The sequence below is a fragment of the Micromys minutus genome (assembly GCF_963924665.1).
Source record: "Micromys minutus genome assembly, chromosome: X".
In the NCBI taxonomy this organism is placed as follows: domain Eukaryota; kingdom Metazoa; phylum Chordata; class Mammalia; order Rodentia; family Muridae; genus Micromys; species Micromys minutus.
The window spans coordinates 42,657,234-42,682,143 of NC_137970.1; the positions used below are offsets into that span (position 1 = coordinate 42,657,234).

Consider the following 24,910-nt stretch of genomic DNA (forward strand, 5'->3'; position numbering starts at 1 on the left):
GATGCCTCTATGGCTGTAAGCCCCGTGCACGTTGGAATGGTAAATGTGTGTGTGTGTGGAGGGGGATGACGTCATGCTATGTAACTCTGGCTGACCTGGTATTTATTATGAAGTTCATGATGCCTAGAATTACAGACATGTGATATAATGCTATTATGAAGTTCATGCTTCCTAGAACTTGGGACAATCTTCTTGTCTTAGCCTCATGACTCCTGGAATTACAGACATGTGGTATGCTACTTTTAATTAGGGCTATTGCCTTCCAAACAAAGTACGTAAGAGACTTTAATCTTTCATAGTCATCAAAGAAAGGACAGAGAGAGAGAGAGAGAGAGAGAGAGAGAGAGAGAGAGAGAGAGAGAGAGAGAGAGAGAGAGAGAGAGAGAACCAGATAATTTCTCATTTGGATAACCAGTGTCTTGAGAATTATATTTATTGAGCATATTGAGAAGTATATTTATATGCCTGGCTAGGTGCTTTAGATACAATTTCATTCAGATTAGAGTGAGTCTGGAGTTGGGTGTGATAGCCTGTAATCTCCGAAGATAGATGGAGAAGGAACAGGAGTTCAAGATCATTCCCAAGAGAATAGTGGGCTTTGAGGCTAGCCTGAGCAACATCGTAGATACAAATGAAAAGTGATCTTGAGTTCTATTACACAACTGTTGGTAATGGTTCATTTTTGCAAAATGGTGAGTCAAATTTGAAGTGATAGCTGGATTCTTTAATCACCACAGCGATCCTGTCCATGAGAGGATAAAGAACATACTCTGGTAGGTCAGATCACCAGCAAGTTGTGATACGGAGTTTCAAATACAGATCTAAACAAACATATTGTGGGACAAATGAGGGTGTTATAGCTTAGAGATGTCACCTGGGTGTGACTTCTGTCCTTAGGTCCCTGAGGGGTTACAGAGAACAGAGAATACAGCTGAGGGCAGAAGGGTCAGAGAAGAGATTTGAACTTGACAAAATATGCTTCCTCTTTATTTCACTTCCTTTCTGATTAAGGAGCATATTTCTTGGCATCCAGTGATAAATAATATGCAACAATGGGAAACTGTAACTTGAGAAGACCCAGAGCCTGGTGGGAAATGGAAATGGGGCACACAGTTGTTTCCCCCCTACTTCTGTTTCTTTCTATGAGTGTGTTCCAGGACAGGAAAGAGGAAGAATGTATTTTTGCTGCAGGGATGCTGTACTTGGCTTGCATCTCTTCAGGCAGATTTGTCTAATGATTTCATCCTGAATTACATACATGCCACTAGGTGGCATGGCTACCACTCTGAATGACAGCATTTCTGTTTTTTTGTTTTTTGTTTTTTTGTTTTTGTTTTTGTTTTTGAGTGCATAGTCTGATTACAACATTCCTCCCTTCCTTTTTCTCACTCCAACCCCTCTCCTATAACCCTTCCCCACTCTCCTTCAGATTCAAGGCCTCTTTTTCTACGAACTTTTTCATTTGTATCTACGTCTTTTTGCATGTATATATGTACACATATATAGAAATCCTGTCTGGCTTCTCAGTCATTGTAATAGTTGATCTTACTAATAGCCAAATGTATGGGGGGAAATGTCTGGGAGTTCAGTTAAGGAAACCATAAAATCACAAAGCTTTTCTGACTCAGTGAAGTATTTAATTACTAGCAGATTTTGCATTAGGACTTTTCATTTCTGATTTTATTTTCTACCACCATTAACACCTATTATGACAGTCATATTAGTCGTATTTCCATCCTATGGATGAGGAACTGAGGTTTCGTGAGAAGAAAAGTAGTGCTTAAGCTCACACAGCTATTGGGAGTGTTCTAGCTAGACCTTGAATCTTGCTAGAGTCTACTTTTCCCAGTGCCTTCTGTCAACTCTGCCCTATGTGAACTCCCTTTGCCTAGCCTACTCCCCAAGCAGAAACTGGGCTGAGTGCTGTCCGTTCCGTGAAGATGCTCACTGTAGTACAGGCTACGTGGAGCATAAGAAGCAGGTGTTGTGGTAGCATCTTAGAGATTTTTCCAGGTAACCATCAATTTGCTTTTAGGTGGGTGATGATGCAGCTGCTTCCAGCCTGCAGTGGAATCTCAGCAGACCTCAGGTGTTTGGGCATTGATGCAAGGCAGTTTTGCACATCATTTCTCATGCAGGTTTTTTTCTTAAGGCTCTGGCCTTGCTTAGGATGCAGCCCTGGGCTTCTGAGATGGCTCAGGATATCGCTGGTTTGTTACACAAACAGATGCAGGTATTATACAAGGAAGCAGCACAGACTCTTGAATTGACTTCTGCAAGTTATAAAAAGAAAAGAGGTAAATGGGGATTTGCCTTACACCCCAAAGCTCTTAGAAGTTAGCAATGATTTTTTTAAGGCAAATCTCTTTCGTTCATTTGAGTTCATTTTTCTTTGTTATTTTTTAATACTATGCACTAAATAATATGATAATAATTGGTTTTATTTCTTTTTAAAATTATTTTGAGACAGGATTTTTCTGTGTAGTACTAGCCCTCACTCTGTAGACCAGGCTAGCCTCAGAGATTCACCCGTCTCTCCCTCAGAAAAGCGGGGATTATACATGTGCACCAACATGCCTAGCTTGGTATAACATTAAATAAATGTACTTAATGTATTTATATATATTCATCCTTCCCTTCTTCCCCCTAGTCCCAATTCCCACTCCTGCCGATCTCTTTCCTATTTCAACTAGTTCCTTTTCTACTTTCATGTTTACCCCTCCCCCGAAGCCCAGTAAGTTTCCTTAGGCTCTTTCATGGAAGGAAGTATGATTACCAACCAGTAACTGCCTGTAGCTCTTTGGGGATGGGTGTGACTTCACATGCCTTTTCCGTGATAAGATGTTAACTCAAATCACATGCAGGTCTTGTGTGAGCAATCATAGGTGCTGGGAGCTCATGACTGCAATGTTCATCCTGGATGGCAGCATTTCACAGCACTCCTCCTCATCTTCCAGCTCTTCTGCTCTTTCTGCCTTCTCTTTTTGATGTTCTTGGTGCCTTGGAGGAGATGATATGTATGTTTCATTTAAGGCTGCATAGTCAACAATCACTCATTCTTGGCACTTTGGCCAGTTAAGAGTCCATAATTGCTGCTGAGCCCAGCATAAAGAATCTCCTCTGACCAAAGCTGAAAGCAGTACTTATGTATAAGGATGTACACTTAATTTGAAGGCAACTTGATAGGCTCATCACTAGACTTCAGTTTAATACCTATATTGTGCTAACCTTGTTTTCTCTCCACAGTCTACTAGGGGTAGTAGTGCATAGTACAGAACAGAATTCACAGCCTCTAGAATATTTTTTCTTCCAAAATGTGTGTATTGGGATAATTCCCCAGTCATCTTGATTGATGATGCTTTTAGTGCACCTCAGTTCTACCATACTCCCAGGCCTCTTGGGTGTAGTCAATGGCTGTGTTCTTCTGCTTAGGGGGTTTTTAAGTTCAGGTTTGAGATATACTAGATTAGGTCTTATGAAAAGGATGTCTAGTACCAAAGGGAACATTATTTTTCCTCGGGGAGGGAGCCATTTCTCAGCATTATAAGAAATCTACTCACTGGAGCCACAGAGGTTTATTCCTAGAACAAAGAGCTAGATACTTTTCTTTAACTTGGAAAGCAAGGTCTTTCCTCTCTCTAGTCCAGCACCACCTGAAATAGACTTCTTGGTGACTATAAACATTGGAAGTGAGTAATTTCTTGCCCAGTTTCTTTGTTCTTAGAATTGGAAATGGGGCCAAGTTTTCTCTGAGCAAATGGCTCCCATCACTCCATAGACCTTAATTGGAGAGTTTTTCTTTGTAGCCTGTTATCCTTTTTTTTTTTTTTTTTCCATTATCAGTTCTGACTTCAGACTGCGTTTCCTTCCTCCCATATCCGCACTTTGGAACTTCAGCATAGGCTGAGAGACTGCTCATCTCTCCAAGCTTAAAGAAGTGGAAAATTTATGCCATTTTGATTTTCCCCCTGCTTATAAAAGAAGAGGCAGTGCTCATATGAAAATCTCCTTACATCCTAGGTTTTCTGAGCCATCACATCTGGTCTCTTGGTTTAGGTAAAAGCTAACTATTGCTTTACCTGTTCTGTTTCTTTCCTGCTCCACGCCTTCGATACCTAAGCGTGTTAGTCCTATAGCCTATCCTTTCTCCAGTGGGTCTTTTTCACTCTCTAGAATCTGAGCAGTTTTGGAACTCTTCCTCTTCCCACCAGTTGCATTTCAATCATAATTCTGAAAATGTGTTGAAAATCAGAGTTATTACTTGGGTTCAGTGTTAAATGTAGGATAAAAACTTAAAAAAAAAATCTTTCCATACACAACCCTTCATGTTAGATCATTTGACAACTTTCCTACCAATTAGATAATGAGGAAGTTGGAACCAGCAAAATGAAATATGCTGGCTGCAAGTTACAAATAGACGATTTTTGTTCAGATTTCCTTACATGTGACATCAAACTATAAGGAGAAAACGTGAAATATAAGGAATGTGGCTTCTTCTCAGTGTGGTTATTTTATGAGGTGGTCCCAGGAAGGTATTGGTTACTTTACTAGAATGAATAGGGACAACTCTGGGTTTTTGTTTATGTCTCTAATGTCTCTTAGAGTTCATACTTATCACACCATAAACTTATTTCCACCCTTTTATACCTAAAAGAAAAGATGAGGACTCTGTGATGTCAACCTGGCTTCATCATGATATGGCTTAGCTTTAGTGTGGCCATCTCTAGTCTTGGGCGTGTTGGTGTGGAACCTACAACTGGACCATCAATATGCAAGTTTTAGGGCCCTGAGAACACATTCCATCTGTCTTTTCCTTGCAGGCTTCCTTTTCTGCCCTCTGTTCATTCAAAAGGCACTGGGCAATATAGGAACCTTCTGCTTCTTCACAAGACAAAGGCTGGCCCCAAACATACTAGTATCTGTAGCTTTTGGCTATGAGGTGTCTGTATAGTATGTTCCCTGCCTTGTCTTCTCACGTGTTCTTGGGGTATAGCAAATGAGACTAGGTCTTAGATAATGACATCACCATCCCTTTCTAAAGATAAAGAGAGCTGTGAAGTTTGAATTGATGTCATGAATGATTGTCAATACAGTCAATTATAATGATGTAACTCTTACGTAGAAACCTAAAGGGCTAAGTTGGGAAGCTTCCAGATAGCTAGACATGTAGAAGTTCCTGAAGAGACATATGTTTTAAGATATAGGAACTCTGTGCTCCTCCAGTTGCATCTCTGTACCTTTTCTGTTTATTCATCTGTGTCTTTTAAAATGGACCTCCTTTGTTAATTTTAAACAGACATTCAACATGTAGCTCTGGCTAGCCTGGAGCTTGACATGTAGACTAAGCTGGTCTCCAATTCAGAGAGAAGCCTGCCTCAGTCTTCCTAGGTGCAGAGTTTAAGCACAGCCGCTCTCACCCCCCTTTGACACACGATCTCGTGTAGCCCAGCCTGGGTTTAGACTCTGTAACTAAGGATGATGACATTGAACTTCTGATCCTCCTGCCTTCGCCTCCTTTTGAGTTCTGGTATTAATACAGGCAGGTATTACTATGCCCAATGTAATATTCTTTATAATAAATTGTAAAATGCTGAAGGATAATATCTGAGAGTTCCCCAGGAGAATATGATATAGGAGTTAGCCTAAGAATCTTTGTCTCCAATCTTTAATCCATTCTGGGAGCAGACAGCTATAAAGCAGTGTAGGAGAAGGGAGGACGTGGCGGAAGAGATGAGAATTGGCTTGATTTGGAAATAAAGCTAAATCTTGACTCTGTCACTCATTCTCTGTATGGTGGACACATCATTTCTTTTGTGGACTTTTAATTTTACCGTCTGTAAAGTGAACCTCATTGTACTTCTGCCCTAGATCACTTTTGAGAATTAAAGATGATAATGGATGTAAGGTTCTTGGTGTGTACCAGTGTTCACATTAGTACTTAGTAGGGAAAAAAACTAACAGCAATTCTTTTGAATCTTTATAAATTATGTATTAAGCGTATTTAATTGCACAAAACAATGGATTTGTGACATTTTCATGCACATATATTTGATTATAAGGACATTCCTTCCATCTATTGGCCCTAAATAGTTTGCTCCCCTTCTACTTTCATGTTCCTTAAAATAAAAAGAGTAGCATTACCTAAAAATGGGTAGATTGAGTTGGTTCCCCTTTATGTTCTTTAATTTCATACATGGGGTAGATATTAAAGCAGTTATTGTGTTGTCTTTCCCAGGTGGTGAAAACGATTGGTTTGAGGGAAGTTTGGTTCTTTGGTCTGCAGTACCAGGACACAAAGGCTTTCTCTACTTGGCTGAAGCTCAATAAGAAGGTAATCACTTACTACTCAGAAATTCTTCCAGCTAATATTATATGCTAGCAAGCCTGCGATAATCAGTCATATATTGAACAAAAAAAACAAAGGGATTGGTATTCAGAGTGTTAGGTTAAAAATGTTGTAAGGAAGGGAACGATTAGACTTAGCCATCTGAAGTTAGACAAGGATTTCCAGGTTTATGCAGGATTGCTACTTTCTGTAGACAAAAGATGGTTTCTTATGTCTTCAGGGCTGGTTCTACAGCTTCCAAAATCATCACCTTTTTTTTTTTCTTTTCTTTTTTTTTTTTTTTTTGAGAAAAGGTTTCATATTCTAGGCTGGTCTCAAGCTCTATATATATCAGACAGTGACCTTGAACATCTGATTTTCTTGATTCCACTTTTATAGTTTTGTGATTACAGGTAGACCAACACTATAGTCCTATTCATTATTTTCTTCGAAGTATAGGCAAATGACTCAACCAAAGAAAGATTGTTTTTCAACTTTGACTTCAGAGCAAGATTTCAAGCCAAAGGAAGTGGAGACTCTAATTTAGATTTGTTTTGGACCAAAGCTTTTAGTGGTTTAAAGTGTTGAGGCACCTTTCTTTCAAACTTGAGATCTGTAGGATTGCCAGAGGGAGCCCCGATTAGTATCTCTGGAGATACCTGGCAGACTCCCCTATTCATATCCTCAAAGTGGCTAACAGTTAACCTTAGAGGACTTACTACTGTGCTGTGGATAAGTTTGCTAATTGTATCTGGAGGTGGGTATCTCACTTTCTGCTTCAAGGAGTCTTGTTCTGCTTTAAAGAGTGAAAACTTTGTAATCTATTTAATATAGTGTATTTATATTTACTATGCCTGCCCATGTGAGTGTGTGCATGCATACACACATACCATGGTATATACGTCAGTTTTCTCTTTCATTTTGTCAGTCCTCGGGATCTAAATGAGTTTTGGAAGCAGTAAATGCTTGTACTCTCTTAGTCATGGTGCTGACCCCAAAAGTTGCACATTTGCTGGATAAATTAGGAGCCGTTTTCAGGTTTAGAAGGTCATCTTGTTTATGGTCTAACCTAACCAATTCTGAGCTTTCAACCAGACATACTATTCTCCAGTAGTTTGTAGAGTTGGAGGACACCTGAAAGAGGAGCTTTAGGGGCAGGAGGAATGGATTAACTGTGGAGAGCATCGCCTGATCCAGAAGATCAGGGTTCAGTACCTAGCACTGGCATAACAGCTCACACCTGCCTGTAACTCTAATGCCTACAATCTGATGCACTCATCTGGCCAATGTAGGTGCCAGGCATGCAAGTGTGTTCACGCACAGAAAGAGTCTAAAATAAAATAAGTTTTACAAAAGAAACTTAAAAAAGAGCATTCTTAAATCTACCCTCAAAATTTGAGATCAACATTACCAGATAGTGGTGGCTTCTGTCATCGGTGTGTATCACACATTTTTTAGGAAGAAAATTCTCAAGAGGAAGACATGTATATGAGATTCCCCAAAGAAAGTAATACTTTTTTTTTATTTGTTTGTTTGCTTTTTAAAAAAATTTAGTTATGAGAGTTGCATCCCAGCCTTGGGAGATTACCTACCCTTATAGTCTTTCAGACCCCTCTGACTGCTTTACAGACTCTCTTCCATCATCACAGTCTATTTTCGGGGAGCCTTTGTAACCTCTTTGCTCCTCCCAGGTGACTGCACAGGATGTGCGGAAGGAAAGTCCGTTGCTCTTCAAGTTTCGGGCCAAGTTCTATCCAGAGGATGTATCTGAAGAACTGATTCAGGATATCACCCAGCGCCTGTTCTTTCTGCAAGTGAAGGAGGGCATTCTCAATGATGACATTTATTGTCCACCTGAAACTGCTGTGCTGTTGGCTTCTTATGCCGTCCAGTCTAAGTATGGTGACTTCAATAAGGAGGTTCACAAGTCTGGCTACCTGGCTGGAGATAAGTTGCTGCCTCAAAGGTGAGGTGGTACCCCAGCTTCCTTTGATCTGGCTAAAGTGTGTAGTGAGTAGCAGACAAAGCTGACTAATCCTCATTCCATAATGGCTGCCAGATAAGTTATTTTTCCCCATAAACTTCTGTCTAAGGACTGGGTCGTGCTGCTGAGAAAGACACATTTGCATATACTATTGTATTCTATTGTATTTCCGGTCCTCAAAAAGCTCTTTTCCCCTTTAGCTCCTTGATATCAAAGCTCCATTACCCTGGGGGATATGTGCTTACGTAGAAGCAAAGATGAGTTGATTTGTTTTGTCCTCTCCCCTGGTTCCATTTCTCTTTCACTGATGAGATTTTATTTTAGGAATTCATAGGAGAGACAGAAAAAAATATGCAAGCCACGGGTACCATTGTCCAGTTTTCTGATTTTTTTTTTTTAAACTTTGAAGGTGAAAGCTTTTAAACACTTGATATTTTTTATTTTAACATCATGACAATAGTAAATAAACAAGGCAAGTATTGTCCTTATTTTCTGGCTCAGGAAATAGAGATACAGAGGTACTGACTCTGATTTGCCTCATCTCCCATAGCAAATTTTTTTTTGGCAGAACTGTTTTGAATCCCCAATTTCTTGATTTTTTTTTTAAATGCACGAGGGGTTTGTTTCATTTTGTATCAGATGGCCATTTATTTCCACAGGTTTTTCGATTAGAATAGGAGAAGAAGAATTAAGCTTGAGCTGCAGTGTGTGCACACTCCACAGATGTCATTAGGGATGCTAATTGTGCCCTGGGACTCTTTGGTAGTCAGTGGCATGATGTCTGAGATGGCATATTTAAAGCAATTCTTGTTTAACAATCTAGTAGAACTATGGGCTGGGACTCTTGGTTTCCCTCAGAGTATTTTGGGACTGTTTCCCTGCTCTGTATTCGAAGCTGTCTTAAAAACACCAACTGTTGGCTTCAAGAGGATCTAGGAGAGAATATCTTTACTGTCAGCCCCTCATCACAGACTCCTATGTATTATTGTTGAGCCTAGAGATGCAACACATTATTAACATTGTGGTTAATGGTATAAAGAGTATCTGCACCCCCCCCCTTTTTCTTTTTAGTCCCAGCACTTTCGGGGAAGAAGCAGGTAGAGAGGTAGAGCTCTCTTGAGTTTGAGGTCAGTCTGTGTAAACAAATGAGTTCAGGACAGGAAAGCCTTCTTAGTTGGGTTTTACAGCTGTGAACAGACACCATGACTAATGCAAGTTTTATAAAGGGCAATATTTAATTGGGGCTGGCTTATAGGTTCAGTCAGTTATCATCAAAGTGGGAGCATGGCAGCATCCAGGCAGGTATAGTACAGGAGGAGCTGAGAGTTCTACATTTTCGTTTGAAGGAAGCTAGGAACAGCCTCAGCATCCTCTGGCTACTGGGAGTGTCTCCAAGCCACCCCCACAGTGATACACTTCTTCCAACTAGGCCACACCTTTTAATAGTGCCACATCCTTGGCCATATGCAAACCATCACAAGAGCTATATAACAAAGAACCCACCTCAAGCAAACAAACAGACACCCTGCCTCAAACAAACAAATGGGTAAATAAAGAGGATGATTCCATTGTTCTGTTTGGTCATCTGTTCTTGGAATTCTTTTAGGAAGTTCCTTATGTCTGCTTCAGTGTATTAAGGCCTAATTTTCAGCAATACCTTGGTAGGCTAACTTCACATTTGCATCAACTCCATAGAGAGCCAAGTGAGCTTTCCTTCCCTCCTGCCTATGGTCTGTACTTTATTATATTAACCACTCACTATCTTTCCTAGAGTCTTGGAGCAGCACAAACTCAACAAGGACCAGTGGGAAGAGCGGATCCAGGTGTGGCATGAGGAACATCGGGGCATGCTCAGGTAAACCTAACAGCCTTGAGCTTCACTGTCCTTGTAAGGAGAATGAGGATGGTATCTACAAAGAAAAGTCAAATTATTAGGGACATTGGTGGATTTTAAGAAAGAGAGACTGGGGATGATTTTGATGTTTAAATATAGAAGGCAACCTTAAATCATTGAGACACTGTGGTTTATTTTAGGTATTTTTAAAATTTATTCTCCCTCTCTCTCTCTCTCTCTCTCTCTCTCTCTCTTTCTCTCTCTCTCTCTCTCATCTATTCTTTTCTACTCTACTGTGTAGGTCCCAGTATCTGAACTCAGGTTGTCGGGCTTGCTGGTTAATGCGGGGACCAACTGACCCAGCTTGTCAGCCCCAGAGGTTCTTTTCAGAAATGATCTCATTATGTAGCCTAGGTTGATCTTGAACAAACAGTACAGGTGGTTCTAGGATTATGGGCATTTCTACCACTCCCTACATCTTAAACAGTTTTGAGTGAAATGAAAAGGAAGGAAAATCAGGGTCTCTAGGAAGTTTCTGGGCTATCTTGTAAATGGTAAAGGAGCTCTCTAAATACTGTAAAAGCATTTTATAGCTGTCTGGTTGAGGAACAAATCTCATTTTTAAGAGATGTCACAATGTAGAGGAGGGAGAATATTGTTTCTCTAATAGCTAATATTCCAGAGGCCAACAAGGGACAGACTGTTCTTATTCTTTAGGTTCCTGTCAGCATTTTTTATTTAACAGAAGTAATGTGTGCTTTCTTGTTACTAATCACTTGATTAAGTTCTATCCATTTCCCATCCTGTTACCAAGACCATTGTCAGAAACAGAGCAAGTTGGCTTTCTCTGCTAGTGGGTCTGCTATGGAAGCTCTACTTTGTGACAATACCCCTCTCCTATTCTGTATGATATAGGGAGGATGCTGTCCTGGAATATCTTAAGATTGCTCAAGATCTGGAGATGTATGGTGTGAACTATTTCAGCATCAAGAACAAGAAAGGCTCAGAGCTGTGGCTGGGTGTGGATGCCTTGGGTCTCAACATCTATGAGCAGAATGACAGGTATGCCTCAGACTTCTCTCCGTTATTTGAATCACTCTTAAACACAGGTGTCATCCCTTACCACAGAGCAAGTCTGTACCACTTGAGTCCCACCTCAGTTATTTTCCTACCTAATTAAGTCCAGCCAAGATGATTGTACACCTACCTTCACCCTATATTGACTAGCATTATACTATCTATTATGATAGTCACTAGCTATATGCGACTATGGGACATTTGAAATGTCATTACAACTGAGATGTGTCATAAACATAACCTGCATATCGTACTTTGAAGAATTGTTGATAAAAAAGTCTGTTAATCATCTTTCTGTACCTGGGACAGAATACCTGAGAGAAATCAAAGGAAGAAAGACAGATTTTGGCTTGTACTTTCAGAATTTTCATCTCCATTTACTTGATGTAGCTACAATGGGCATGTATTGAGGTCGAATTTCATGTCGGCGATCATGTAGTTGCTCACCTCCTGGTGTCTGGGAAATAAAGAGTAGGAAAGGAAGGGAGTGGAATCCCAAGTCTTCTTTGATAGCATGCCCCCAGTAATTACTTCCTCCAAGCAGGCCCTGCTCATAAAGTTCTGCCTCCATTAATAACAACACCATTATCTGGGGACCTAGCCTTCAACAAATGGCCTTTTGGGAGACATTTAATATCTAAACCATGCTGGGTATGGTGGTATATGTCTATTATTTTAGCACTCAGGAGGGGTAGGCAGCAAGAATCAGGAGTTCAAGGTCAGCTTTAGCTTTATAGCTAATTCATGCCTTAGTTTAGAGTTATCATTGCTTTGAGGAAACACCATGACCAAAAAGCAAGCAACTTGGGGAGGAAAGGGTTTATTTTACTCACAGTTTCATATTCATCATTAAAAGCAGTGAGACCAGAAACTCAAGCACAACAGGAACCCAGAGGCAGGAGCTGAGTCAAAGGCCACGGAGGAGGAGTACTGCTTAGGCCTGCTGCTTGTGGCTTGCTCAGACTGCTTCTTTATAGTACCCAATACCACCAGCCCAGGGATGGCACCACCTACAAAGGGGTGAGCCCTCCATCAATCACTAACTAAAATAATACCCTACAGCCCGATCTTATGGAGGTATTTTTTTCCAGTTGAGGCTCTGTCCTTTCACATGACTGTATCTTTCTTGTGTCAAGATGACGTAAAATTAACCAGCACAACGGCTATCCTGGGCTATGTGAGACCTTGTCCCATTCCCTTTCCTGGGCAAATATAATTTAAACCACAGTCATGTAAAGTGTGTGTGTGTGTGTGTGTGTGTGTGTGTGTGTGTATTTAAAATGTTGACTTATATGCTCAAATGATAGTTTTAGTATTCATTGAGTTAGTTAAACCTTCATAATTAGGTCATTATACTTACTTTTTATCCATTTTCAAATAGCTACTAAAAATTTATAAAGGTGACCCTTATAATTTTTGGAGACTGCTGACCTAGAATTTATCTTGTTAGGGTTCATAAAGTCTAAGTCCTGTGTTATGATTAATTGGCTTTTGGCCTATAAGCCTTGCTATAATATTATCTTACTTGCTTATTGTCCCCCCTTGGTCTGCTCTTGGTAAGGACGAATTCATTGGATTGTTGTCCTGTTTACTACCTGAATCTTAGGGCTCATTATTTATCTTTCCAAGTTTAACAATTTTCTATAGAAAGATTTCAGTTGGACTGGAGAGATAGCTCAGTGGTTAAGAGCACTTCCAGAGGTCCTGAGTTCAATTCCCAGCAACCACATGGTGGCTCACAACCATCTGTAATGGGATCTGATGTCCTCTTCTGGTACTCATATACATAAAAATAAATAAATCTTAAAAAATAAAAAAATCTTTAAAACAAAACAAAACAACAAAAACAAGTTCTCAGTTAAATAGAACCACAGATGCTCCGAAAGGTTCTTGCAAGTTAATTGCTTCAACCCAAAATGGAACAAAACAATGGGCTATAAGTGATAAGCTACTCACAGTAGTTAAGTTGACAATAGGTCTGTCTCCTCAAGCAAGAAGTTTGTGTTAAGGGATAGAATGGGGTGGGTGGTAGTGAGGGCAAGGTACAAATTCTGTTTTCTTCTTACTTTGCCTTTGTCATGATGTTGTTGGCCTCTGTTTCTACAGACTGACTCCTAAGATTGGTTTCCCTTGGAGTGAAATCAGGAATATCTCTTTCAATGATAAGAAATTTGTCATCAAGCCTATTGACAAAAAGGCCCCGGTGAGTAACTCCTTCCGATTATATGCGGTACGTTCTTTTTCCTCCAAGGTTTAGGTAATACTAAGGTAGGTAAAACATGTCATTGGATTTATCTGACCCTCCATTTTCTGTTGTATGTAACATGCACACATGAACAGGAAGCACAAATGGAAAGTAAAATGTAAGAGGAAGTTGGTGCTGAGAAACAGGTGATATCTTGTGCTTGGTTCCGCTTTGGTCCTGAACTCTCTCTGGGGGAGACAAGCTACAGGCGGGCCAAGTGCTGCTGCTTTGTCCATTGCCTCTCCTTTGTGTGCTTGGCATATGTTTAATTGTGGGAAATGGCAGAGCCAGGAGTTCAAACCAAAGTATGACATTACAAATTTACCTTTTAAAAACTTTTAATAAAAAGATTAAATGTTTACTCTCTTCTATATTTCTTTACCCACAAGTTTTTAAAAAAGAATTATTATTTATGTATTTATGTATATGAGTACACTGTATCTGTCTTCAGACACACCAGAAGAAGGCATCAGATCCCATTACAGATGGTTGTGAGCCACCATGTGGCTGCTGGGGAATTGAACTCAGGACCTCTGGAAGAGCAGTCAGTGCTCTTAACTGCTGAGCCATTCCTCCAGCCCTACTCACAAGTTTTTAAAACAAGGTTTTAATTTAACCCAGTCTGGTCCTAACTTAAAGCAGTTTTTCTGGCTTTGGCCTCTGAGTGCTGGGGTGACGTGCATGTATTTCTGTATCCTCTAAATTTTGCCTTTCTATTATATTTAGTTTATTAATTTTTGTACTGTATGACAATAATAATTAGAGGAGAGAATGAATTTTGGGGAAAAGAAGGAAATTGGAATGATGTATTAGTGCTCATGTAGTGGTTCTGAATAAAATAAATAAAAAGCCAGCAGAGATTAAAGGCTTTTGAAACAAGTAATAATCAAGATAATTGAAGCTTAGGAAATTTAGATATTTGTGTACTTAACAGCCTGGTTTCCCATAACTAGACCTCACTTATCAGAAATTACAGAGAGGGTTTAGAATCCTGTGGTATACTTGTTAATTAGAGAATCAATTTTCTCATAGAAGAGGCCCTTTGAGATTCAGTAGTTACATCTCTAGGTAGAGAAACATAACATTGTGCATTCCCTTTAGAGTTAATTCAATTGGGTCAGTCAGTCACTTGGCTAGGGGAGTGCTTCTCAGAAAAAGTCACATTAAGCCATGATAAATAAGAAGTAGGAATAAGTGTTTTTTTTTAATGAGATGGTGTACTTTTTCTTGCAAGACTTTCTCCTCCATAGTTTATTTCCTATGTGCTGCCGTGGGGTTCTTTTGGATCTGCTCATCTTACTGTATCCTGACATGGAAAAACAACTTTTCCCTTTCCTTCTCTTCTGTACTTTTGTTTTGATTGCTGACTAGAACCTATGCACACTTTCTACGGTGCTTTTGGCTTTTACACCTTATATAAAGATCTCCCTGCCATGCAGTTCCTTTCCCACCATGTGGCTGACTTCCAGACTGACTTAACTCCAAGGTCATGGCCTCTAAAGCTTTAGCCTCTGAATCAATAATAAACTTACTTTGAAAACTAAAACAAAATACTATTGCAGAAAAAGATACTTCCAAGAAAGTATTTTAGGGTGTTTTTAAACATTTTTTTCAGTAGTGTGTGTGTGTATGTGTGTGTGTGTGTGTGTGTGTGTGTGTGTGTGTGTGTAGGGAGTGAAAAAAGATATGTATTCCATGGCACACATGTGGAGGTCAGAGGACAACTTGCTAGATAGAGTTGTTTTTTTTTTTTTTTCCCCCACTATGTTATTTTTGGGCTCAAAACTCTTACTGTTTTGCCTGATGACTTTACTTCCTGAGCCATTTTACTGGCCCCAGAGTACTTTTTATGAATAGAATTGGAGAAAAACTGGTTTGGTAGAAAGAGCACTGGTGTCAAAGAAACATGGGTTCTAGTCTTGAGTCTACCACTACCCTGATACCTGACTCTGGGAAAAATAATTTCCTCACTCTGGTAGTTAGTACTCCCACTAGAATGCAAATTGATTGAATCATACCATCTTTCCAATACATTTGGACTTAGTTTTACAGAAAGCTTTCCTCAGATTTTTATTTTTCAAACAATCGTTATTGGTGTGTGTGGGCATGCATGTGTGTGCTCGAGGGCCTACGTCAGCCATCCTGCTAGCCCTAAAAACTCAACTTCTGTTTTCCCTTCAGGACTTTGTGTTCTATGCTCCTCGGCTTCGGATTAACAAGAGGATCCTGGCCCTGTGCATGGGGAATCATGAGCTGTACATGCGTCGACGCAAGCCTGACACCATTGAGGTGCAGCAGATGAAGGCACAGGCTCGGGAAGAGAAGCACCAGAAGCAGATGGAACGGTAGGTGTTGTAGTGCCGCAGTTAGAACTATTGCAGTGCTAAGGACGCTTCTAAAGGTTCCTAGTTTGTTAGGGTGTGGAATCACCCCAGGACGAGGGATTTGTGACTTGGAAGGGAGGACACCCATATATTCAATCTCAGCACAGACATTGATCCTTTTTAGGAACAGGCATCAGAAGTCTTGGATTTCAGAGGTTGCAAGAGGGAGGAGCCTTTCGTAGTTTCCTGTTATCCATGACTCTCATGGCACTGCTGTGCCAGGTACATTATGGGTTGCTGTCAGTTAACTGACAAGTAGAACGATAGTAGCTGAAGAGTCTGTGAACAGTTGTGCTTGGATTGAGCAGAAACGGGCAGAACCTCAGAATTTTCCGCACAACACCCTTAGTGTATTCAGTGTAATCTGAGGGTTAGCAGCAAGAAAGGTAGGTACTGAGATCCTGATCTCAGACTTTCTGACAAGTATCTTAGGATCCCAGGGTGTTATTTATACAAGGAAGATAGGCAAACGGTCAATAATATGAAAATAACCTTAATCATTACAGAAATGCAAAAGGAAACCATAATCGTTACCATTTTATGCTTAATAGTTCGGATATGAAAAATAAAATAGAAATTAAGTACTGGTAATGTTCTGAAAAATATTAGGAATTCATGTCTTTTATTGGTGAGAGTATACAGAGGTAGAAACTAGTTTCTTAGAAAGTTAAAACACGGAATTCCTATATAATCTTGCAATCCCAGTCCTAGGTAAAGTACCCCTCAAAATTAAGAATGGGTGGGCAAACAGTTGCATGTACACACATGTTCACAGTAACATTATACAGACACGTAAACAGTAGAAAATAATCTAGTTTATACCAAGAGATAAATAAATTCTAAATATACATAATAGAATGTATCTTCTAAAAATGTTGGTTTTATTTGTGTGTAGGGGTGTGTGAGTGGTCAGGTAGGTGGTGTGTGCATGCATTTGTGCTTGTGAATGAATGTTCACATTCCTGGAGTACAGGTGCATCCAGAGAGACCAGAAGAGGTTACCAGATACCCTGAACTGGGGTTAAAGGGGGCTGTGAGTCACTGGATGTGGGTGCTTGGCAACAAACTGATGATCTTCAAGACCAGCAATCGCTTTTAAACATTATTCTATATCTCCATCCCCTAGAATATATCTTAATATAGATTATGTTGTTATAATAAATGACCTAATGCTGAGTACTTAAACAATGAGGGTATTTTTATTTTTACTCATGTATTTTGGAAGCTGACAAATCCAAGTTAGGATGGCCACATCTGTCAAGAGCCCCATATTGTGTTGTAATACCATAATGGAGCTATGGAAAATAGCAAATGAGGATTTGGGAGAGATGGTAGAGTTAATTGTGACAACCTCTTCTCATAAGAAGAAAACCATCAGGCTAGAGAGATGCCTCAAAGGTTAAGAGCACTGACTGCTCTTCCAGATGTCCTGAGTTCCAACTCCCAGCAACCACATGGTGGCTAGTAACCATCTATAATGTAATCTGGTGCCCTCTTCTGGCCTGCAGGCACACACGCAGGCAGAACAGTGTATACACAATAAATAAATCTTAAAAAAAAAAGAAGAAAACTATTGTAATCTGCCTTTTCATCATCCTTTTTGAAAGTGGTTACCATAATTATCCCCCACTCATGCCCATCTAAATAAAAGTTTCACTGCCTCTCACACCTTTACACTAGGGACTAGACCTCTAAAGCATGAACTTATGTAGCAGACAAACCATAGCAGAATAGTTTTTATCCATCTATGCTGCTGTGTGATATATTCTAAAACATTATGCTTAGGGAAAAATGTATGAAGTATGACAAGTTAAATATTGTACATTCTATTTATATGATATGATCACCAAATGAAATATATATGTACCAGTATGTATTGGTGGTTGTCAGGTATAAGAGAAGTGAAATGTGGAGAAACTGCTGAATGGTATGGGGTTTTACTCTGCTGTGATGAACATATTTTATAACTAGCAGAAGGTGATAGTTACCCACTATTGGAGATATACTAAGTGCAATTGGATTACTTTACGGTGGTTGATTTAGCATTATTTGAATTTAACCCCAGTAAGTCATATTTGGTAATCCCAGGTGATTCTTATGTACATTGGAGTTTAAGGAACACTACTTTAGTGGGGGTATTTTGTCAATGGAGAGTTTGGAATGTTAGAAAGTTTTCAAGGTAGGAGGCAGGAAGTGATTTTATATATGATGAATTAGAACCTAAGGATAGCTTAGCTTGGTGGCACAAAGTTGTTACAAGTTCAAGGCTACCTAGGCTCAAATAGTGAGATCCTGTCTTAATGTAAATAAAAACAAAATTATCATATGTTTTCCTAATATAGAACCTGGTTCTGATACATACAGACACACACACAAATACATGCATACATGCATGCACACACATACATACAACACATATATAACTAAAGTTGACTTTACTCCTAAGTACTCTGTAACTGACCTATTTTGACAGCGCAGAGTTCTCGTCTACTAAGGAAAATATTATGCAGATTTTGGTAGTAGTTTACTGAACTAAGACATACCCTATAAAACCTCACAGTACAGTAACAAAAAGAACGAGGGACATGCATATATATATATATATATATATATATATATATATATATATATATATATATATATATATATATGTAAGGTCCCAGCATCTTGCTCACATAGTCTGGAGGAGCAAAGCTCTATCATTTATTCCCTTTAATATTTTTTGAGCAGTGATAATTTTCTGTTCTTGTGAAGTTGACGTTCTAGTAGGAGAAGAAAGAAAAAGTAAACAAATTTTATAGCATATGCAGTTGTGAAAAGTGCTATGGAAAAGTATGTGCCAAGCATGCTAAAAGGTCTGAGAGTGAAGCATCTTGCTAAGGTAATACCTCCTAGTGGGTGGAGGGATGGCCCAATAGTTAGGTGCACTTAGTGCTCTTGCAGAGTACCCAGGTTTGATTCCCAGAATCCACATGGCAGTTTTCAACCATCTGAAACTCCACTTCCTTGGGATCTTGCACCTTCTTCTTGACATTGCATACACATGTTATGTGCTTATATATGCACAGTAAACACACACACACACATACACACACACACACACACACACACACGCACATGCACTTGCACACACACAATTAGTAAAGTCTTTAAAATATGAAAAATGCTTCCTTGAATAGGTAGTGAGCTCAGAAAAAGCAAATATTTATTATAGATCTGCAATAAAATCTGGGAAAGGGGAACCTAGAGCTATGGTTGAAGGTACTCAAGGTTAGTCTTAGCCAATATTTGAAGCACAAAACCAAAACTTAAACTGGCTATAAAGCTACAAGACAGTGCATTAGTAAATCGCTTTATGTATGCAAAGAGAAGAAGAGCAAAGCCATCTAGTTGGTTACTTGTAGTACCAGCAGCATTCCCACTTAAACCTCATGCATCCACAGTATATGGACTGAGCATGGAAACCTGTGTGGAACTATGGTGTGATGACTAGACTGGAGAGGAAGTGAGTGTGGGGAGGCGGTGGCCTAACTTACTTGTTCCCTGGAACTCTCAAGATTCCTCACCACCTTTTTTTAAAAAAAAAAGATTTACTTATTTATTTCATGCACATGAGTACACTGTGGCTGCTCTCAGATACATCAGAAGAGGGGACCAAATCTTATTACAGATGGTTGTGAGTCACCATGTGGGTGCTGGGATTTGAACTCAGGACCTCTGGAGGAACCTCAGTGCTCTTAACCACTGAGCCATCTCTCCAGCCCCTCTACCACACTGTTCAAGATTCCAGGCTGCCTTGCTATCCTGTTACGTCTCTCCCTCTCTTCTCTAGTGCTCTTCTGGAAAATGAGAAGAAGAAGCGTGAGCTGGCTGAAAAAGAGAAGGAGAAGATTGAACGGGAGAAGGAAGAGCTGATGGAGAAGCTGAAGCAGATCGAGGAGCAGACCAAGAAGGCTCAGCAAGGTGAGGCTTGGATTCACCGTGGAAGCTGAGCTTCCTCAGAACCTCACCCTAAGGTGTACATTCTGCCCCAACCCCAGCTGCAGAACAAGACTATACATAGTCTAGATGTGTCACAAAACAGAAAAGAAATTTGTCAAGAAAAATCCTTAGAACCCTTGCCTACTGCACTCTGAAGTGGAAAATTCCAAGGAGGCAAGTTTGTGTGCCATCTTCATCTCTGAGCCTTTCATCGGTTTTCTCTTTTTCTACCAGAACTGGAAGAACAGACCCGCAGGGCCCTAGAACTGGAGCAGGAACGGAAGCGTGCCCAGAGTGAGGCTGAAAAGCTGGCCAAGGAGCGTCAAGAAGCTGAAGAAGCGAAGGAGGCCCTGCTGCAGGCTTCTCGGGACCAGAAGAAGACCCAGGAACAGCTGGTAAGTTGCATCCTAGGCTGGGCTGTGTGCATGCATTTTTTTTTGCTTGCCTCCTTCACCCCCCACCATACTGATTTATAAATCCCTTTGCCTGTATACCTGAGTCTTTCTACTTTGTTTGCATCTCAAAGGTATCTAATAGTACATTCAAAAGCAGGCTGAGGCATCACTGGTTTGGCCTACAGTCTTTCATAGGTCTTGCTTTCATTTATTTTTTTTTTACATAGAGATCTGAACCTGTAATGGAAAAGAGAGAGTGCCTATTGGTGTTCCTTTAGCATCATTTCCTCTTTCCTTGTTGTCTTCTGTTTCTTTCTTTAGTAGCCGTATGGAATTAAACCCCTTACTGAATAATGTGACCAGATAAGCAAATTGGCAATCATGGAGGCCTAGAGACTTGTCAAAGGTTACAGCTGTGTTTGATGAAGGCTTACAAACATTTCTGTTTCTATTGGAAAGATTACCTCACTGAGATCTTGTGTTAAACTATGGATGTATGACTTGAAAGTTAAGAATCTATGGCTTAAAATAGTCCCTGCCCCTGTAGTATTGGTGTGCTGGTATCTCTGAGGAAAAAGATGTCATGAGAAATTTGTCTGTGAGATAAGGGTGTGCAGAAACTTTCCCACATTGTATAGGTGCCCTGTGATACTAGTATTTATTTGTTCTGGTAGCAGTCTCGGGGGAGCCCTGGGATAGCAGTGAAGGGTTTTCTACCTCAAGTAGTGACTTCCAAGCTTTACTGAGGCCCCACTGTAGTATAGGAGGGTAACTCTGACTTATGAAGGAGTAAAGGGGGGAGTAATTTGGTTAAAAGTCACTAGGTCAACAAGAAATGGAATACCTACCAGTTCACCAGAGGAACTGGGGTTACAGGCATCTGGACCCTGAAAACAAAAAGGTCAAGCTCTCATAGGCTTCTAATATGCCTATAGGCTTCAGAAATGGCAGAACTGACAGCACGGATCTCCCAGTTGGAAATGGCTCGAAAGAAGAAGGAGAGTGAGGCTGTGGAGTGGCAGCAAAAGGTAAGATAAAGAATCCGGGGCAAAGCGCTGTGGGGGAGACTATGCTATATGTGTATATTCAATTTCTTACATTTCTTAGATTTAGACTCCCCACTTTTTAGATATGAACCATTTTTCCAGGCAGTATGGAAGGGAGTGCTTAAAGCTTTCTCAGATACTTTGAATCACCCACTACCCATGAGAAGTTGATAAAAATCAGTCCTATTTTACAACAAACAAACCTCATGATCAAGCCAATTAAGCTATTTGTCCTAACTGGTATCTACCTCTTACTAGACATGTCTTTCTAGGTATGATTGGGTTGCCACAAGATACCTGATCTGACGGCTAGTCCTTCTCTTTCTGTCACTTGACAGGCCCAGATGGTACAGGAAGACTTGGAGAAGACTCGAGCTGAGCTGAAGACTGCCATGAGCACACCTCATGTGGCAGAGCCTGCTGAGAATGAGCAGGATGAGCAGGATGAGAATGGAGCAGAAGCCAGTGCTGATCTGCGGGCTGATGCTATGGCCAAGGACCGCAGTGAGGAGGAGCGTACCACTGAGGCAGAGAAGAATGAGCGTGTGCAGAAGCACCTTAAGGTAACCAAGCAAGGTCAACAGCAGTCAAGGTGACTGTCATGAGTTACTAGCCTATGACCTTCCCTACAGCTAGGGTAAACATGCTGTAGCCTTTGACAGAGCCAAATAAGACTCTGGGACTGTAGAAACTTGAAGGGAAGACATTTTCACTTACCAATCTACCTTAGAGTACCTCATTTAGCTCTTTCCTACTTCCTATTATTTTCCTCTCTCATATCCAGAAAATATCTGGTTAACCAAACCGCTGCTTGAATATTTGGAATATCATTTTGATATACTCTCAAGAGAGAGCCATCATTAATTTGTCCTACTCGGTGTTTATGTGACGCATGTTCATATGCATGTGCATATGGCTTATATGGCTAGGAAAGAGGGAAAAAGTAAAAAAAGAAGAGAAATCTGCTCAAAGAAGTGGAATTCAAACAAGAGGAAGCCATTGACCCCTGACTCATCTTGCATCCCACAGGCCCTTACTTCGGAGCTGGCCAATGCTCGAGATGAGTCCAAGAAGACTGCCAATGACATGATCCATGCTGAGAACATGCGACTGGGACGAGACAAATATAAGACCCTGCGCCAGATCCGGCAGGGCAATACCAAACAGCGCATCGATGAGTTTGAGTCCATGTAGTGGGCGTTCAGCCTTTACCGACCCCTCCTCCTTCTTCCTTGTCCCCACACTCGATAGTTTTGCCTAACTAACATTGTGCTGGAGCCACTAACTAGAAAAGCCTTGGAGCCATACCAAATATTCAGTATAGCCATGGGACCAAATTTAGTTTCCCCACTCATATCCTTGGGCAATCAAATAGCCCATGGTGGTGCCAATGGAATCTCCTTTTCCTTCTTTGTCACACTCATTCAACATAGCTCTTTAGAATAGACCATTTCCCCAGCTCAGAGGTTCGTTCTTTTTGGTTTGACAAGCACCCTCTCCCTATATACACTTACTGTTGTTCTCTGGGACTCAAGTGGGAAGTACGTTAACAGCTAGCTCCCACCCCTTGCCTTTTTCTTTTCAGTCCTGTGATTTGCAAAGTCGGGGTATTGTGTGGTTTAGGAACAGAAGTGGGGCCTTGGCTTTATCATTTCATATGTCAGCTGACTTAGGATTTGGCCTCTTAATATCTATCCTTATAGGCTTTGTAATGATTGGAGGGTAAAAGAGATGTTTAGTCATTCTTATTTCTTCAACCTCCCATGTTGGGCCTATTACAAATCCAGTCCCAGTGGGCCTTGTCTCTGTGTTTAGGGACGTAGTTTCTAATCAAGGAAGGATGAAGGGATAAAAGAAACAGTGCATTCAAGAGATTCACTGACAACCTAAAAAGCCCCCTGCCCCAGTGCATCATGGGAGCCCTTCTTCTCTTGAGTGAGGTCTATTGTCAAGGCTACCCCTGCCCATGTTAGTTTATGTTCTTGGTTTCTTCTCTAAATCTGTCCCTACCCTCTGCAATCTCCAGATCCCTTCCACCCAGGACAGAGAGTATGAGTACCCTTAAACCTAGCCAGTCGCATCTAAACTTATTGCCACAAAGGAAGAAACATTTATACCTGGTTTTAGTATTTTCCTTGCCAGGACTTCTAAACTACTTCCCCCTGGAACTAATTGGACCACTGTTAGGGCTTAGCAGCCACACAATATGATGAGTAAGAGTAGCCTTTGTCTCTCAGTCACCCAGAAATCCTTCTCATCGAACCCAGTGCTAAGTGGTGAGTGGACCCTGCTTCTGACAAATCTCTAACCCAGGTCTCATCACTCACTGTGTTGTCCCTTGGAGATACATATAGAAAGGTGCTGGGTATTCTGGCCTTGTCCCTTCACAGCCCCACACCCCTTTCTCCACTTTGGAGCACCTCTTTTCTCCTTTTTTCGTCACATGTGTGCTCTTTTCATTTTTACCAGTATTATATATTCTAGTGATATCTAACAATATTGGTTTCTACTTTTTTTTGCTAATGCACTATTAGAGATATTAGTCTTGGGACAGGATCATTTTAACTTCATTATTTTTTACTACCCTCACCCCACATCTGAGAAGAATATACTATATTAAAAATTATATTTTGCCAAAAACATTATGTAAGAAGATTTCAGTATTAGTGATTTACCTGTTACTATAGGCCATACAATCCATTTAAAATGTAATTAGTATTTGGTTTTATTGTTCCTGTTAGCCTTTTCCCCAGGGTTTAGTCCCCAGATGGCTGTCTTGTCCCTCTATGCAATAGCCCTAGCCTAGGCCTCCCTCAGCCCACACCCCTTTTATTTAACCTTGGGGAACCTTATATGCATTGCTGTGAATTATATTGACACTCGGTGAGCTGTCCTATATTGGCTAAATTCAAACCTGGAATTGTGGGGGCAATCTAGCTGCATTAAGGGCAATAACCCACCCCCACAGAAACTAGGGAGAAGGTTAGGATTTATATTCAGGTTTTTTTGTGTATTTGTTTTTTAAATAATTGTTTTGGAGGGGTTTATGCTCAATCTGTGTTCTATTTCAGTGCCAATAAAATTTAGGATGACTTCACTATGGCTCAGTCTTTCTGTATATTTCACTGTAATTCCTAGTCCATAGACTACCTACTACTACCTTTGACCTCAGTTTACCTGTACTTAAGTTCTAGTGGAAAGAGGAATATAATAGTCCTCTTTTTAATAGGAAGGAATGGCTTTAAATACCAACATTAAATACAAGTCCTGGGGTTACAGGTGTGATAGAGCTGACTGAGCTATCCTTTTTTTTGTTTGTTTGTTTTTGTTTTTTCTGCTTCATGTCATCATTCCTGGTATGTGTTGGACCAGTAGCACAGGTGCTAAAGCAGTGTTTCTCAACCAGTGGGTCATGTCCTATTTGGCAAACCTCTGTCTCCAAAAACTTTTACATCACAGTAGAAAAATTACAGTTATGAGGTAACAGTGAAAATAATTTAATGGTTGGTTGGTCAGCACAACAGGAAGAACTGTATTAAAGGGTCACAGCATTTGGAAGGTTGAAAACCACTGTATTAAAGGGTAAGGCTCACAAGCCAGCATTTTGGTGTGGCTAAGGGACTTGCATTAGCCAGGTGA

General features: G+C 40.4%; 1 protein-coding gene across 1 annotated transcript in view; it reads left to right on the top strand.

Moving 5' to 3' along the window:
* MSN (moesin) overlaps positions 1 to 24,373 on the top strand; it is a 70,876-nt gene extending 46,503 nt beyond the window's left edge. Inside the window, exons 3-13 of the mRNA XM_080909671.1 lie at positions 6,236 to 6,331; positions 8,017 to 8,291; positions 10,081 to 10,164; positions 11,059 to 11,205; positions 13,327 to 13,423; positions 15,647 to 15,810; positions 19,682 to 19,812; positions 20,065 to 20,225; positions 21,161 to 21,253; positions 21,610 to 21,834; positions 22,301 to 24,373. Coding sequence (XP_080765797.1) covers positions 6,236 to 6,331; positions 8,017 to 8,291; positions 10,081 to 10,164; positions 11,059 to 11,205; positions 13,327 to 13,423; positions 15,647 to 15,810; positions 19,682 to 19,812; positions 20,065 to 20,225; positions 21,161 to 21,253; positions 21,610 to 21,834; positions 22,301 to 22,465 — 1,638 coding nt within the window. The 3' untranslated portion in view covers positions 22,466 to 24,373. The remainder of the gene's footprint in view (positions 1 to 6,235; positions 6,332 to 8,016; positions 8,292 to 10,080; positions 10,165 to 11,058; positions 11,206 to 13,326; positions 13,424 to 15,646; positions 15,811 to 19,681; positions 19,813 to 20,064; positions 20,226 to 21,160; positions 21,254 to 21,609; positions 21,835 to 22,300) is intronic.
* Positions 24,374 to 24,910: the final 537 nt, after the last annotated feature.